The sequence below is a fragment of the Macaca nemestrina genome, chromosome 7 (assembly GCF_043159975.1).
Source record: "Macaca nemestrina isolate mMacNem1 chromosome 7, mMacNem.hap1, whole genome shotgun sequence".
Taxonomy (NCBI): Eukaryota; Metazoa; Chordata; class Mammalia; order Primates; family Cercopithecidae; genus Macaca; species Macaca nemestrina.
Genome location: NC_092131.1, coordinates 109,494,927 through 109,512,811, shown reverse-complemented (window position 1 = coordinate 109,512,811; position 17,885 = coordinate 109,494,927). Strand labels below are relative to the sequence as shown.

The 17,885-nt window shown below is 38.1% G+C and overlaps 1 protein-coding gene and 1 long non-coding RNA gene across 11 annotated transcripts in view; one reads left to right on the top strand and one right to left on the bottom strand.

Annotated features, from left to right (window-relative positions):
• LOC112429441 (uncharacterized) overlaps positions 1 to 14,896 on the bottom strand; it is a 59,487-nt gene extending 44,591 nt beyond the window's left edge. For 6 of the 9 annotated variants that reach the window (XR_011626247.1, XR_011626246.1, XR_011626245.1 and 3 more), the window contains exons 1-4: positions 14,761 to 14,896; positions 13,847 to 13,956; positions 13,231 to 13,298; positions 3,258 to 3,315 (exon numbers count right to left, since the gene is read on the bottom strand). This is a non-coding gene — a long non-coding RNA (uncharacterized lncRNA). Of the gene's footprint in view, positions 1 to 189; positions 253 to 3,257; positions 3,316 to 13,230; positions 13,299 to 13,846; positions 13,983 to 14,760 lie in introns of all 9 variants that reach the window. The other 3 variants (XR_011626249.1, XR_011626250.1, XR_011626248.1) reach the window with 2 other exon arrangements.
• On the top strand, positions 14,867 to 17,872 carry LOC112422958 (stabilizer of axonemal microtubules 1-like). 2 transcript variants are annotated; one of them, XR_011626243.1, is made up of 3 exons: positions 14,867 to 15,084; positions 15,166 to 15,337; positions 16,796 to 17,009. XR_011626243.1 is itself a non-coding variant. In XM_071100805.1 (2 exons), exons 1-2 carry the CDS (start codon positions 15,032 to 15,034, stop codon positions 17,870 to 17,872), a joined length of 237 nt encoding a protein of 78 aa, XP_070956906.1. In that variant the 5' UTR covers positions 14,867 to 15,031. The 2 variants fall into 2 exon arrangements, 1 of the variants encoding a protein (XP_070956906.1); XM_071100805.1 differs by lacking the exons at positions 15,166 to 15,337; positions 16,796 to 17,009 and adding an exon at positions 17,689 to 17,872.
• Positions 17,873 to 17,885: the final 13 nt, after the last annotated feature.

Sequence of the window (17,885 nt, the reverse complement as noted above, 5' to 3'; positions counted from 1 at the left end):
AAAACAAAACAAAACCACAGCCATGTTGTTTCAAGAGAGTCAGGTAGGTATCAAAACAATGCTGATGAACAGGAAAATTGGGCCAATCTGAAAATATGTGGAAAATCTGCTTGGCATTTTATCTTCCCCTAAAGTACTGATATTTTCAAGCTGTCAAATTCCCCAAATGAAATGAAAACCCTCACTTACCGTATTGACATGTATGAGGCTATGGAACTTGATTTAATCTGAGAATCCTGAAACTGCTTCTCACTAAAATTCAACATGAAAAAAAAAAAAAGAAAACCCATACCAACACTGCTAATAAAACTTTTTTTTTCTTTTTTTGAGACAGGATCTTGCTCTGTTGCTTGGATTAGAATGCAGTGGCACAACCATGGCTCACTGAAGTCTTAACTTCCCAGACTCAAGCGATCCTCTCACCTCAGCCGGCATGCACTACCATGCCTGGCTGATTAAAAAAAATTTTTTTTTTTTTTGTAGAGACAGGGTCTCAGTTGTTGCCCAATCTGATCTCAAACTCCTGCACTCAATCCTCTTGCCTCAGCATCCCAAAGTGCTAGGATTGCAGGCGTGAGCCACCAAGCCTGAGCAAGACAAATTCTCCAATCAAATGTCAGAATCTGGAATGAGAAATGCAATCGGTGACCTGAAAACAGTTTGGGGAGTGGGGAAAAGCCTACAAACTTGACTGCTTAACAGAGGTATGCGAACTCTGGCTGCATGAAAAATCCAGATTCCACCTGTCTGTAAATAAAACTGTTTTGTTTCTTTGTTGTTTTTGTTGAGATAGGGTCTCTGTCATCCAGGCTGAAGAGTGGTGGTGTGATCATGGCTCACTGCAGCCTGGAACTCCTGAGCTCAAGCAATCCTCCCACCTCAGCTCCCAAGTAGCTGAGACTATAAGCACATACCAACATGCTTATGTGCTGATAGTCTCAGCTACTTTAAGCTATTTTAAATGGCTAATTTAAAACCCTTTTTTTTTTTTTTTTTTTTTTTTTTGGTAGAGATGGGGGGATCTCACTATGTTGCTCAGGCTGGTCTTGAACTCCCAGCCTCAAGTGATCCTTGGCCTTGGCCTCCCAAAGCACTAAGATTACAGGTTTGAGCCATCATTCCCAGCTAGTAAATAAAATTTACTCAGAACAGTTACACCTATTTATTTAAGTCTATGACTGCTTCAGCATTATAAGGGCAGAGGTAGAGTTGAGCAGTCACAACAGAGATTATATAGTACGCAAAGCTAAAAATATATCCCATCTGATTCTTCACAGAAAAAGTTTGCTGACCCTAGTCTAGAGGACAAGAAGATTCAAATATCCACCGCTGTCGGCACTGTGGTACAATATAATGAATCAACAATTTTCTATAACACAGGTACATCTTTTGCAGGGCAGTCAAGGCACCACCGAGGATCTTTTGAAAATATATCAAACTTCTAGTAATTTTTCAGACTATAACTCCCAGTAAATGCTAGGCCAGAGCTTGGGAGTAGGGAAAGATGAGGAGGCCAGATAGGCTTGCAATGGTGTGATCCTTTCAGGGAGGCGTGGCTTCCAATCAGTTAATCAATCAATCAATCAATGGAGTGATAGGAAATATTTCCTTGTACTCCCACAGTTATAGAAGATTCTAGTTTAGTCCAACAGATGTGAAATAGAAAAATAATCTATTTTAGTGACGAGAATCTAAACCTTAGACTCTGGCTCAAAAGCTATGCACATAACCCACCCTCCCTATAGATCTCAGAAAGGGATTCTACCGGCATCCAAATAAAGACCTGGTGAGGTCAAGGATAACCCATATATATTTTCTTTGTTGATAAACAGCACATCTGGCTAGATAACTACATCAGGTTAATGGAGGGAAAAAAAGGTGATAAGAACATATATCCATAATACATTTTAGGCAAATCAAATAATGCATCATAAAAATTAATGTTGGAAATATAGAAATATATACAAAGTGGGATATGACTTAAGGGACATCATTTAAGAAAGAAAAGAAAATTGGTGGGGGAACAAGTTATCTCATCACATTTAACAGTACAGTAACAACACATTTTTAAAACCCCAACAATAGTATCTACCAAATTAACATTTACTTGCATTTCACTGATTTTGTGGCTCTCTTGGTTTGGTTGTAGAGTTGTGCAAGAGCGTAAGAGTTTACAGCTGGTTTTTGTTTAGATACATATTTAAATAATATTATAATGAATATAATTTAAGCCAATATTGGAATTTGTAGGGATTTTTTTTCTCCTTTAAATAGACCCAAACATTGTGAAGATCTGTGAAACATCATTCATAGTTACAAAATGTAACTTCCCAGTCATTTTATTATTTATTTCTTTATTTAGAGACGGAGTCTCACTCTGGAGTACAGTGGCGAAATCTCGGCTTGCTGCAACCTCCACCTCCTGGGTTCAAGTGATTCTCTTGCCTCAGCCTCTTGAGTAGCTGAGATTACAAGTGCAAGCCACCATGCCTAGTTAGTTTTTGTATTTTTAGTAGAGACAGGGTTTCACCATGTTGGCCAGGCTGGTCTCAAACTCCTGACCTCTGGTGATCCGCCTCCTCGGACTCCCAAAGTGCGGGGATTACAGGTGTGAGCCACCATGTGGGGCCAAATTTCCCAGTCTTTTTAAAAAGGGAGAGACAAAACTTTCACTTCTAACAATACGACAGACTAGGTTACATATATATTTATTTCTATATATGATATTTTTATTAGAAATACATTTTGAAGATACGTTAACAAGTAAAACAATAAGAAACAGATGCAAACCATGTTTTAGATTGTATCCTAGCTAGGAAAACCATTTGAAAAGAATATTTCTGGGACAACTTGGGAATTTCAATATGGAATGGGTGAATGCAGGAACTCTTAAATTCCAGGGTTCTACAATTACGATAAAATCACCAGACTGAAAGGAATGAAAAGTGCTTTAGAATCTAATCCACACCTAGTGTTCAGATCCCTTCTATAGTAGTGGGTTATTTCCCTGTCTAGCAATAGGGAATTTCTCAGCTCCTGAGACACTCCATTCCAAATCAGCTCACCTATAATCATTAGAGCTTCTTGATGAACAAAAATGTTTAAAAAAAGGTTGCAGTGAACTGAGATCATGCCACTACACTCCAACCTGGGTGACAGAGCAAGACACTGTCTCAAAGAAAAAATTATTCTCTAATGAATATGAACATACAGTGTGCATTCTTAGTCAACTATTATCCTGTAATACATATACTTACCTCCTGTGCATCTGTTGCTGCCTTTGCATCATCCTCATCATAGCGGTTACAGTTGTACCTTCAAGTAAACAAAGAGGATTCCATAAAGAAAAAAACCAATGAAAAGAAAAAAAAATCACAGAATTTTAACCTGAATTTATAGGTTAACACCAACATTGTGTTTTATAACAGAGAAACTGAGATGTTAAAACACCCAGGGTTCTAATGCTATAATGACAGAATTATCAGGCTGAAAGGATAATTGTAACCTATATCTAGTGTTTGAATCCTCTCTGTAATAAATTAGTTCTCTATCCAGTGATAGGAAATTCCCCACCTCCTGAGGCAGTCCATTTCAGATCAGCTCACATATCATTATTGGAAAACACTGTCCTCCTAGAACTTTTATTGACTATTGTCTGAATTCCTAACTCAAGTTTTTGAGAAAGAGATAATCTTATCTCTTAGGCCATCTGTTATTTAGGCCAAATATTTCTTTTTTTTTTTTTTTTTTTTTGAGGCAGAGTCTCGCTCTGTCGCCCAGGCTGGAGTGCAGAGGCGCGATCTCAGCTCACTGCAAGCTCTGCCTCACAGGTTCACGCCATTCTCCTGCCTCAGCCTCCCGAGTAGCTGGGACTACGGGCGCCTGCCACCACGCCCGGCTAGTTTTTTTGTATTTTTTAGTAGAGATGAGGTTTCACCGTGTTAGCCAGGATGGTCTCGATCTCCTGACCTCATGATCCACCCACCTCGGCCTCCCAAAGTGCTGGGATTACAGGCTTGAGCCACCCCGCCCGACCTAGGCCAAATATTTCTAATTTTCCAGGATTATTCACCTTATCTGCTCTTTCATAAACCACAGAAAACCAACAGTTGACAACCTACCATGTAATAGACACTGTGCTATGTGCTTTGCTATTACAGTTTTTCAGAGTCTTTTAAAAGTGCATAATATACAAAATGGTGGGAAGCAGAAACGGGAGCCTACATTATGGGAGCAGCTATTTCTTGAATGCTTACTACATACCATGCTCTTGGCTAAGGACTTTAAATGTACTAACACATTTAATCCCTTAAACATTTTATGAAATATGCATTATTTTCTTCATTGAGAAGAAGAAGAAGAAACTTTAGAGAGGATGGGTAGCATACTTAAGGTCGCATAACTACAGAGTTTCAGAGCTTAAACTTTTGCCTGTCTCCCAATGGAGGCTTATGCCCTTAACCAGTGAGAAAACTGCTCATATGCTGTGTAAGACTCTTTTTTTTTTTAAGACAGAGTTTCGCTCTTGTTGCCCAGGCTGGAGTGCGATAGGGTGATCTTGGCTCACCGCAACCTCCACCTCCTGGGTTCAAGCGATTCTCCTGCCTCAGCCTCCCAAGTAGCTGGGATTACAGGCATGCATCACCACGTCTGGCAATTTTTGTACTTTTTATAGAGACAGGGTTTCTCCATGTTGCTCAGGCTAGTCTCAAACTCCCCACCTCAGGTGATCCACCCGCCTCAGCCTCACAAAGTGCTGGGATTACAGGTGTGAGCCACCACACCTGGCCCAAGATTCTTATATTAGTTCAAGTAAGTCATCAATAAAATGAGGAAAGCTATATATATATATATATTTATATAGAGAGAGAGCGCGCGCAATATATATATTTTTAAAGAAAAAATACGACAAAGCCTTTTAGCAAGGCTTTAAAGCATTCCACAATGTCTAATGATGTGCAGGGTAAAACCACCTGCAGGTTGGGTTTTGCCAACAGCATGTGAGTTTTCAATTTTGGTCTAGAGAGGCACACTTGATAATACTGTTATTCTCTGAAAAAGTCATGTATCTTCACAACATTCTGCCTTTGCTCATGTCGCAACTTTGGCCCTAAATATTTTTTCCACTACTATATTGAAGGAACACACCTCAAAATAATAAGAGCCATCTATGACAAATCCTCAGCCAATATCATACTGAATGGACAAAAAACTGGAAGCATTCCCTTTGAGAACTGGAACAAGACAAGGATGCCCACTCTTATCACTCATATTTAACATAGTATTGGAAGTGCTAGCCAGAGCAATCAGGCAAGAGAAAGAAAAGGCATCCAAATAGGAAAAGAGGAAGCCAAATTACATCTCTTCAATGACAATGTAATTTATACCTGGGAAACCCTAAAGATTCGGCTAAAAGACTCCTAGACCTAATAAACGACTTCAGCAAAGTCTCGGGATAAAAAAATGCACAAAAATCAGTAGCATTTCTATACACCAATAATCTTCAAGCTGAGAATCAAATCAAGAACACAATCCCATTTACAATAGCCACACACACTCAAAGTACCTGGGCATACATCTAACGAAGGAGGTGAAAGATCTCTACAAGGAGAAGGAAATCATAGACTACACAAATGGAAAAGCATCTATGATCACGGATAGGAAGATTCAATATCATTAAAATGTCATACTACACAAAGCAATCTACAAATTACCAATATCATTTTTTTTTTTTGCAGAATTAGAGAAAAACTATTCTAAAATTTATATGGAACCCAAAAAGAGCCTGAATAGCCAAGGCAATCGTAAACCAAAAGAATAAAGCCAGAGGCATTACATATTCTGACTGCAACCTATACTAAACTAAACTAAAGAACTAAAAGTAGAATTACCATTCAAACAAGCAATCCCATCACTGAGTATATAACCAAAGGAAAATAAATCCTTCTGTCTGCACTTGTACATTCATTGTAGCACTTTTCACAATAGCAAAGGCATGGAATCAACACAGGTGCCCATCAATGGTGAATCATATAAAGAAAATGCAGTGTATATATACCATGGAATACTATGCAGCCATAAAAAACGAAACTATGTTATTTTTGAGAACAAGTATACAACTGGAGGTCATTATTCTAAGCAATTTAACACAGAAACAGAAAACCAAATACTGCATGTTCACACTTGTAAGTGGGAGCTAAACATTAGGTATGCATAGACACAAAGATGGAAACAATAAACACTGGAGATACCAAAAGGAGAGAGGGAGGGGAACATGCAAAGGTTGAACAACTACCTGTTGGGTACTGTGTTCACTAATCAGATGATGGAATCATTAGAAGCCTAAATCTCAGCATCACGTAATATACCCAAGTAACAAATCTTCACATATAATCCCTGAATCTGAAATTCAAATAAATGAAATAAATGGTATTGGGAAAACTGAGTATCCACATATGAAGGAACGAAATTGAAGTCTTATTCCATAAATAAAAATCAATTCAAAGTGAATTGAAGTCTTAAACACAAGACCTGAAACCATAAAATTCCTAGAAGAAAACATGGGAAATTTCCTTGACTTTGACCTTGCCAGTGGTTTTTTGGATATGACTCCCAAAACACAGGTAACAAAAGTAAAAATAGACAAATGGGTTCAACCAAACTACAAACTTTCTGTACATCAAGGAAACAATCAACAAAAAATTGGAACCTATGAATTGGTAGAAAATATGAGCACACCACGTATCACATAAGGGGTTAATATTTAAAATAATAAGAAACTTAATAGCAAAAAAAATGTGCATTAAAAATGACCAAAGCACCTGAATAAACATTTTTTCAAAGAAGACATACAAATGTTCAATAGATATATGAAAAGATACTCAACATCACCAATCACCAGATAAATGCAAATCAAAACCACAATGAGATATCATCTCATACCTGTTAGGATGTCTATTATAGGAAAAATAAAAGATAGCAAGTGTTGGTGAGGATGTGGAAAAAAAGGAATCCTTGTACCCTGTTGGTTTGAATGTATATTGGTATAGCCATATGGAAAACAACATGAAGTTTTCTCAAAAAATTAAACATCGAACTTTCATGTGATCCAGCAACTTCTCTAGTGTATACTCAAAGGAAATGAAATCAGTATCTTGAAGAAATATTTCCACTCTTATTTATTGCAGCATTATTCACAATAACCTAGATAAGAAACAACCTAAATGTGCATCAATCAATGAATGGATAAATTGTGATGTGTAAATATATGTATGAATATATATATACACAGTACGCATATATTCCATTATATATTATGAATAATATACATAATTATGTATAAATCTAAAAGAGTTGAATACATAGAAGCAGAGGATAGAATGATGGTTACCGGGGCAGAGAAGTGGGGGGAAATGGGGAAATATCAGGCAAGAGTTATAAAGTTGAATTTGTATAGGATGAATAACTCTAGAGATCTAATGTACAGCATCATGACTATAGTTGATAATACTGTACTGTATACTGGAAATTTCCTGAGAATAGATTTCAGGTGCTCCCCACACACAGACACACACACACATGCACACACACACACGCACACACACACAAAGGTTACTGTGAGGAGATGGATATGTTTTTCACTTTACTTTAGTAATCATTTTACTGTGCGTGTATACACATGTTAAAAATCATGTACATTTTAAATATATACAATATTTTAAAATAAAATTGACTATATAAAAGGAAACTTTATAATCGAGAATTTAAAAAGCAATAGCATGAAAAACAAAATTGGTATACTAGACAAAAATATGAGATATCATCAGGGGAAGACACTATTCAGAAGAAAATTAGTGGAACAAACAGCGCTTCAGGAATTTAAACTTGGTAAGTTATCACTTCAGGCCAAGCTGGGAATGCATCAGAGACTAGTAAGTATTGATATGTAGAAAGAGGAGGGATATTCTAAAAACTAGAATGAAATGAGTAAAAAAAGCATAGAACCAGAAAAATGAAACAGTTATTCAGTAGACATGGTGAGGATCAGAAGTTTTCAGGGATGAGAGACTGGGGTGTAATTCTATAAAGGTAAATTGAGATCAGTTTGGGAAGACCCTTGACTGCCAGACTGAGGGGCTTGACATAAGTATAGATTTTTAAAAATCTTCTTTTAAGGGCACCAGACAGCTGTAGAAGCAAAACACTAAAATTTCAGAGAGCTAGGAGCCCTTCCTCAGTGAGTTGATATGGCCAGCCATTTACTTCTCTGGGAATACTTGTCAAGTCTAGGCCTATGCTGAGGATTGAGCTTGGCATAAGCAGAGAAACTCTAGTAGGGGAAAGAGAAAGCAGTGGAACACTTGGATGTGGGCTGGTAGGACTAACTGAAATCTAGAAGAGCCCCAGATACATATCTGCTTTTCAATGTAAGACATTCACTGAGTGTTTGAAGGGGAGAGGGTATGGTGTGCTGGAAGACTGGGCCAGAAAAATCCCACAGGAATATCCCACAGTCTTATTTGGGAGTAAATGCTTAGGAGAGAGTTCCACCAGAATGAGGGCCTTACTACAAACACACCTCGAGTCTTGTTCTTGAGACATTTGAAACTAGAATAAGACTATGTCTAACTAAAGGTACCACTGAGCACTGATCTAGCTCAGATTTTGGCAAGAATGAAGTGTTCTCCCCCGTATTCAAATATAGGGAAGAGTAAATTGTCTCCTGTTGAAAATAACACTGATTTTAGTTTTTATGATTCTCTTATACACAACATTCAGCACATAGTAAAATGTTATGAGGCCTATGAAGAATCAGGAGATATTTGAAGAGATAATGGTCAAGACTTTTCCAAAATTGAAAGAATCAGCCCACAGATTCAAGAAGCTCAGCAAACTCCAAAATAAACATATAGGAAACCACCCTAAACAACTATTGTCAAACTTCCGAAAACCAAGTAAAGATAAAGTCTTAAAAGTAGCAAGTGAAAAACTGTACATTATCTACAAAAAGAAAAAGTTATATCTGACTTTTAAACAGAATGATACATGACTTTTCAGCAGAAACTATGGAAGTTAAATGATAATGAAATGACACTTTAAAAGTGCTAAAGGTGCGAGAAAGATCTAGAATTTTAAAGCCAGCAAATCTGAGAATTGTATATCTAGTAAAAATAGCCTCGAAAAATTAAAGCAAAGTAAAAACGTTTTCAGATAAAAAAAGAAAAAGCTGAGATACCTACTACAAAAAGCATTAAAGGAAATTCTTCAGTTAAAAGAAAACTTCTTCCAGATAGAAGCATGAAATGCAGGAAGGGATGAAGTACATAGAAAGAGCAAATATGTGTGTAAGTATAAACGAATATTGACAACATAAAGTCAAAATTACTATATTATGCTTTTACACAAGTATAAAAGTAAAATATGTTAGAACAGTAGTACAAAAGGCAAGAGGATTTAAATAGAATTAAATTGCTTACAGGTTCTTCCATGCTAGTATTGGTAAAAATATCCTTTTAAGTTCTTCCATGCTAGTATTGGTAAAAATATCCATTTAAATTTGAGCCAGAAAAATCTCATAATAGGTTCAAAAATTCATTTTTATTTTTAAAATATAGAAAGTCAAAATTCTAATAGTAAAGTGGAATAATACAAATGCCATTTATTAATGCAAAATAAGGCAGGAAATAAGGGGTATGGGAACAAAGAAGGGAAAAATCAAAAGCAAATAGCAATACAGTCAACTTCAGCCCAGCTAGATCATTACACTAAGTGTAAATGAACAAAATATTGTGATTAAAACTCAAAGATTGATTTTTCACACATTGAAAATATATTATTTTTTAAAATATGCCAATAATTTACAACTTACTTAAAATGGATAACTTTTTTTGAAAAATACAATTTACCAAAAGTAACCCAAGAAGAAATAAAAAGTCAAAATAGCCCTATATCTGTAAAGGAATTTGAATTTGTAGAATTCAAGGTGTAATTTTAAACCTCACCATAAAGAAATCCAGAATTTTCAGATTCTGTGTAGGATGCAGAATGCCAGAAATACTATGTTCCCTACACAACAATAAGAAAAAGCCAGATAATCTACAAAATCATAAATGTGTATGAATCCTTTAGAAAGCTGAGATCACAGGTTAACCAATTAGCCTGACATTTAGGGAAAAACATCTTCCACCCAGTTGAGAGAGGAGGCAAGCACTGTTTCACCCAAAGCAGGGCATGGAATGAGACTAGTTGTTACACAAGTGTATAAAATAATTCATTATATCTTTAACTAATTGCTAAAGATGAGTATGAGCTACTGTGAGAGTACAGAAGCTCTGAGAACTTCAGACACTAAAGAGGGATTCCAAAACGACTCATAGACACTTCCCTACGGATGTTCACTGTGTGACCATCAGAAAGATTGGGAGAAAGATGGAGACCACATAAAGTTTCCTTCATAGTGCAGGCATGGAGAGAAGAATGGTTGTTGTTGCAAAAGAAAAAAAAAAAGCAGGAAGCTGCATTTGAATACCTCTAACCTACAGAACAAAAGCATTAATCCACTGCAGGAGAGGCATCACTCTGACAACCCTAGTGAATAGGTGAAGATGTATTGCAACTTGATGAAACATAAAGGAAAAACAACAACAAGAAGCAAAATAACACTAAACCTTGAACATGAAGAAAGAACAGGAAACTGTCTTGGGACCAACAATTAGAGACCTACTACATCAAGTGAAGGGGCAGGTGCACTGAGAGAGCCCTGCTTATGAGACCTAGGGGCACAGGGTCTGCCTAAGACTGAAACTGGACCAGGACAACAGAGAAACCACCACAAACCCACCTTCCACTTCCCAAACACAATATCCTAAGCTTCAAATACACAAAGCAAAAACTTATAGTACTAACATAAGAAATAAAAAATACGCATTTGTAGTTAGAGACTTCAACATTCTTTTTAAGTAATCTATAGAACATAGACGAGAAATGAATAAGGATATGAAAACCTGAACAAAACTATCAACGATGTTGTCCAAACTGACATTTGTCAAGCACTTCTGCCAACAGTAACAGAATACACATTCTTTTCAAGTGCACACGAAACCTTCATCCAGATAAACTATATTCAGAGTCATAAAACAAACCTTAACAAATATAAAAGAATTGAAATCATGCAATGTGTGTTTTTGATCATAACAGAATTAAATTAGACATCAATAATAGAAAAAAAGGTGGAAAATACACAAATATTTGGAAGTTAAACAGCAAATTCCTAAATAACTAGTGGTTTTAAGCAAAAGTAACAAAAGAAATTAGAACATATTTTGAATTTAATGAAAATGAAAATATATCAAAATCTGAAAGATGCATCTAAAGTAATGCTTTGAGGAAAATTTATAGCATTTAAGGTTCATATTAGAAAAGAAAGTCTTAAATCATCAGTCTAAACCTTCATTGTATAAAACTAGAAAAATAAGAGCAAATTAAATCCAAAGCAAAGTAAAAGGAAATAAATGAGGATAACAGCAGGAATCAATAAATTTGAAAACAGAAAAACAATAGAGAAAAAAGTGAAACCAAAAATTGGTTCTATTAAAAGATAATAAAGTTAAAGCAAAAGAGAGACGACACCAATTACAAATACCAAGAATGAAAGAGAATAGCACTACAGACCTTATAGATGTTTATTTTACATTGTGACTTCTTTTTTCTTTTTCTTATTTTTGACAATTTTATCAGTTTGCCATTCATTCCATGTTTGCTTCAAGGAGGAAGAAATTAATATTTAGAAGGTAATATCAACAGTATTTGAAAACTACTTGAAAAGGAGAGACGGAAATGGGGGAGAGAAAGTCAATTAAACAGAATGTTAGCCTGAGATGCCAAATTTATAATAGAAACTTTGTTGATATGTTATTTCTGGGGAATGTGAGTCTGAGTGAGATAATCAATTGGGGCATGCTAGGTTTTCATTTATCTGAGGGACATCCAAATAAAGATGTCTAGTAGGCAGATAAATATGTGGTTTGGTGTTTGAAAGGAGGTCTGAAGTAGAGATTCAAGTTTGGGAGTTGCCAGCATACAGGTAGTATTAAAACCATGGGAGTCGAGTGGTGATATGTAGATTGAAAAAGATGAGGCCCAGGATGATGTCCCCTGACTTTCTGAAAGTAGTTTCCAATTCGTTGGTACCACAAGACACCACAGGGAGCATTCCCAAGTACCAGGAAAAAGAACTAGCATAAGCAACTCAAGACTTTTGTCCTCAAAGAAGAACCTAGAACAGCTCACTATATTAAAATGGGGTTGGCGCTATGTATACAAATAGTGCGCAAGTGCATGCAGGCACTTCTTGGACTTAAACCTATTCAGAAGAGAATAAACTTTCTAAATAGATTTTAGTGGCTAGACATAAAAAGTAAGCTGAGGAAACATCTAACGGCAATAATGGAGCTGCCAGATAATGTGGACAGCATTGATTGTTCTCGTTTTTTTCTTAAGTATCATAAAAAACTAAAAACAGATGGTAAAGATTATGATGTTTTAAAGATATTGCTAGAATGTTATCAATAAATATTTCAGAACAGATAATAAATATTCCAGGCATATGAGCATAGGCATATTTAGAGGGAGAAAATCAATTTTCTGCAATTAGCTAGAACTGACATTCATACTATTGTACACTGTTACATCCATCTCTCAGTGTCCAAATTCTTGCTTCCATTTTGAAAACCAAGGCTGGTTTGGTGAGGGAGAGAGATTTGCTTCTGTTTACTCTCTTATAATGAAAATCTTTTTTTCTCTTGTGTGGTAGCAAGAATTCTCCCTATATGATTGTGTGGAACTATAATCCTTCAATAACATCTGTGATTCATTTTAGTTAGTGAAAAATAGTGTTTCACTTTTATACTTTACTTTGCAAAGAAGAGAGATTCCCTCATGGTAACTCAAGAAAAAAAGACTCTGGTAAAGCTTCCAAAATTGTGTATCATTTGCTTGTTGCAAAAACTCACTTTTGCACTTATAAAATATTAATATAAAGCAATACAAAGCAATATAGAAGTTACTATTTTCTCGTCAGCAATTTAATCTTGCAAAATGGATTGGCAGCTTTTAGATGCAAGAACAATGTTTTATACCCTTTTGGATCGCTAAAGAACACAGGAAATGGTTCATTACATTGTTGACAGCTAATACTGAAATGCGACAAGTATTTATAAAATTAGAACATACCTTGCCTGCTAGGCGGCTGCAGATGATTCCATTGCTAGATATAAGACAGTCAGTCAGAGTAGTTTTTCCTGTTAAATAAAATAGGGACATCAATTCAAATCCATGTCTTTCTTAAAAGGGGTCATGGATCATACTTATAGATTTAAAATCTGGTCAGAAGAACTGGTTTAGTAAAGATTTTCAATTTACCTATGCTAGGTGACAAAAGACAAAAGAGATTTATTAGACTTTTGAACAGAATATCATCTAGAAGGACACAGATGCTAGCACTCTATATTGCTGTAATCTTATCTCCAACCCTGTGGATCTAATCACCCTCATCTGAAAAGTTGTCAAGCAACCTAAAGCCATTTCAAAAACAAAAAATTCAAGTTCTGGTTTAAAAAACAACATGACATACTACAAAGAAGAATGCTACTCACTAGGTAACTGTGTTCATTTCAAACGCTTTATAGCAAGGCAGGCTTCCCTAATATCACAGAAAACTTTTAAAGGAAAGAAGACTCGCTTCTTAACAAACACCACTCTCAGCTGCCCACAGCTTCACTCCACTGAGACATACAGAGACACACCTCCCTTATTTATCAAAACAAGCACTTTTAAAAAGGATTCTTACCATGGTCAACGTGAGCCAAAACACAAATATTCCTGATGTTGGCAGTGTTTTTCTGGAGATGAATCATCTTATCCAAACTGTTGAGCACCATGGTTACTTATTTCCTGTGACTAAAAATTAAGTATTAGCCCAGAGGCTAAAGGTCGGGGCAAAAGAAAACAATAATAAACGCTAGGAGGTGGCAAGGCTTCTCAAACCCCTTAAACTAAGAACCCAGTGAATGTTTATTGATGAGACACACCACCTAGGCCTAAGTCCCGTTCGAGCACTAAAGTCAATATCCTGGCACGATTACACTTAAGGAGTTTGCTCATCCTTCCGGATCCGAAGGCTGCGATGAATCACGCAGCTCGAGGCGGCTGGGTGCACAGTGACACCAGTAACCCTGCCGGTGGAGGAGTACTCGGGTAAACTTCTCCAGGCCAATGACCACGTACAGGAAGGGTTGCATGCAGGAGGGAGAGAAGATGCTGAAGAAGATGCTCCCTTTCTCTCCTCAGTCTTCCCCCAAGTCCCTCATTCTGACATTCTCGCTAGTCCTTGCGCCAGGTCGAATACCCAGCTTTATTCCTGCCCACGGAGCCCGAACAAACTTTTGGGTCACGTGCTTATTATCCAAGCAGGTGCACTGCTGGTCTTTCATTCCTCTCTAAATAAAAAGGAAAAACCTCTACACTACATGCCCTTCATTTCGGCAGGGTCCCGGATTCGTTCTCTGAGAATCGCTGGTCCACACAGACATGCCACCGCCCCGGCCCCAGACTGGAATCGACACTCCGGGGACTACAGCTCCCAGCCAGCGCTCGGCCCCAGCCCCGGTTCCCGCCTCAGAGCCGCAGCTAGCGGGGTCCTCCAAGCACCGCCCAGAGGCTGGCCGAGGAGGATGCCAGTCCCCAGAGCGAGCCCGCACTCACCGGCGGCAGCAACCCCACGAGCCCAGCTTCTCATCTCGGCTCGGCTCGCAGCCACACCAAGAGCTTCCGAAACGCAGAGATCTCTGCGGGTCCTGCACGCCCGCGCGCCAGGGGGCGGAGCCGGCTGACGCTCGACCTTTCACCCGCGCGCCTCTGGCGCCACCGGAAGCCGGCGCTGGGTCTGTCACCAGGTGTCCCTCTGTTGCCTTGACTACGGCGGGCGCTGTGGGAGTGGAGAAGCCGCAAGTGCTGAGGCGCGGTGGAGGAAGGCATGGGAGCCAAGAGCATGAGGAGCTGGTGTCTTTGTCAGATTTGTACCTGCGGGTAAGAAATGGCTGGTGTAGTGGCGGGCCGGGGCTTGGGAGCCGACTCCTCGGGAACCCTGAGAATGGCCGTCCCCCGCAGATCAAGGGACGAGGACGCAGCGACATCCCCACTTATCTCATAAGCTCCACGAATACTCGCTCCGCACCCGCCGGCTACCTGGGGGTAAAACGTTTCTTCGTAGCCCCTGAGACTCCCAAGCAAGGATGCAAAGTAAATAATATATGTGAAGCAGCGACGGGATATAAGACTGGTGAGTAGTGGCATGTGATCCGACTGGGAGAATGCATTTCCACCCCGTCATCCCTCACCACAAAGATGAGAAAGAACAGTGCTCAAGGCCCTGAGTCTGCAACCCGTATCACACTTTCTTTCATCTGCTTTCTGTCCTCCCAGCCAGACCATATTCCCATTCCCGTCCAGGCAGCAGTTCTTTGGGATTCGCCTGACTGAAAAGGCAGTACAGTAGTCCCCACCCTGAAACCTAGAATCCAACTGAGTCCTGCCTAACAACCTTCCATCACCTAGAAGCAGTCTTCTCCTTCCTCAGCTTCACTGTTGACCCAGGGATTAGATCATTATTTGCTAAGTAAATATGAACGTGTCAATCCCTTCGTATTTGTAATCCCCTTCAAAGAAAACACCTGCATGTTGATGGAAAGCAGTTTTTTTGATAGTCTCATAATAAACACAGTTCGTAATTAGAAGTAGATTAAAATATCAACAAATTAACTTTGGGTGTATGAATCTGCAGACTGGTGTGCAGGAGACAATTTTTACTTTTTTCCTAATTTACATTCAACGCAAGTTCCTTTCTCATTCAGCTGTTAGGAAATTTGGTCTTCATTATGTTGAGGGCTACCCTTGGAATGGTGTGATTTTACTTTTTCTTTGTTTTTGGTTGTGGTTGTTTTGTTTTTTAAGGGTTTTATTTTTATTTTTTGATAATACAATAAATACACAAGAGGTGTCATAAAAATCCATAATATTGTAAAATATCTATATTATAAAACACCTTCATAGTTCTATCTTCCACAGATAACAAATGTTCTTTAAGACTTGTTTTACATGTGCATTGATTTTTTTTTTTTTTTTTTTTTTTTGAGACAGAGTCTCACTCCATCGCCAGGCTGCAGTGCAGTGGCGTAATCTCAGCTCACTGCAATCTCCGCTTCCCGGGTTCAAGCAATTCTTCTGCCTCAGCCTCTCGAGTAGCTGGGATTACAGGCTCATGCCACCACACCCAGTTAATTTTTGTATTTTTAGTAGCTCTCCTGACCTCCTGATCCACCCACCTCGGCCTTCCAAAGTGCTGGGATTACAGGCATGAGCCACTGCGCCTGGCCTGCATCGATTTTATTTTTTTTAAACAAAAAAGAGAATATTCTGAGCATACTATTCTACAATCCAGTTTTTTACTATTTACAATCTCACCATCTTCCAGTGACCATGTAAAGGTCACCCTCATTCTCTTAAATAACTGTATACTATTAGCTTATATGATATATTGGTCAAGGTTCTTAGTTATGGATAACATAACCTACTTTTGTTAGTTTAGGCAAAAAGGAATTTATTAAGGAGTATATATATACATATATATATATATTTATATATATATATATAGAGAGAGAGAGAGAGTTCATTTGGAAGAACTTAAGAAATCATTTTCAAAATAAGCTTCCAGGAAAAACTTCCAAAAATTTTACCACAGAACAGGACTGACAAGAGGCCACTGCCTCTGCCATAATCGAAAATTGCAACAGAGCTGTAGACTCCAGAATCACTCGTCTCTTCCATGGTCAAGAAGCTGCCAAGTTAGGAAACCAGCTCGCAAATCAAGATGCCACCTAACAACTTCTAACTCCAATCTCTTGTTGCCTCTATTACATTCATGCAAGCAAAATAAATGTTATGCCTTGACTCTCTCCTTATGTAGCTCTGTTCTGAGTCAAAGTGTCATGTGAATACATGTAGCAGGTGAAACCTAATTTGTATGTGGAAACTTTCTGCAAGAGCCTGGGAAATTCCCTATTAGCTTTTCAGCTTCTATAGTGTAACAAGACACTAAATTGTTATGAGACACTTAATTGCTGTGCTTCCACCACATTGGGATAGACCATTATTTATAGATTGTTTTTGTAAACACCATTACAGAGGAAACAGCTTTTGGGGTTTTTTTGTTTTTGTTTTTGTTTTGAGACAGAGTCTTGCTGGGTCGCCCAGGCTGCAGTGCAATGGCGTGATCTTGGCTCACTGCAAGCTCCGCTTCCCAGGTTCACTACATTCCCCTGCCTCAGCCTCCCGAGTAGCTGGGACTAGAGGCACCCGCCAAGCCCGGCTAATTTTTTTTGTACTTTTAGTAGAGACAGGGTTTCACCCTGTTAGTTAGGATGATCTCGATCTCCTGACTTTGTGATCTGCCCGCCTCAGCCTCCCAAAGTGCTGGGATTACAGGCGTGAGCCACTGCACCCAGCCCAGTTTTTGGTTTTTCAGTAAAGCCCTAGAATTTAGAAACTGTGAGTTTATTGGAGGTCTCTGATTAAAATGCAATTACAACACAAAATGTTTTTTGAAGTTAATCTTTCCATTGATTTTTTGCACAGGCGACATCATTGTCCACATGGAATCACAAGGATTTATGAAAATTCTGGGGTGTTTTGCCCTACAACTGAATATTTGGAAAAATATCCTATGTATGACAATGTTCTTCCAGCTCAGAGTCTTAAACCCAAGCAAGAAATTCGAGCATGCCGTGGTAAAATGGAAGGAATAACTATATTTAAGTAAATATTTAGTAACT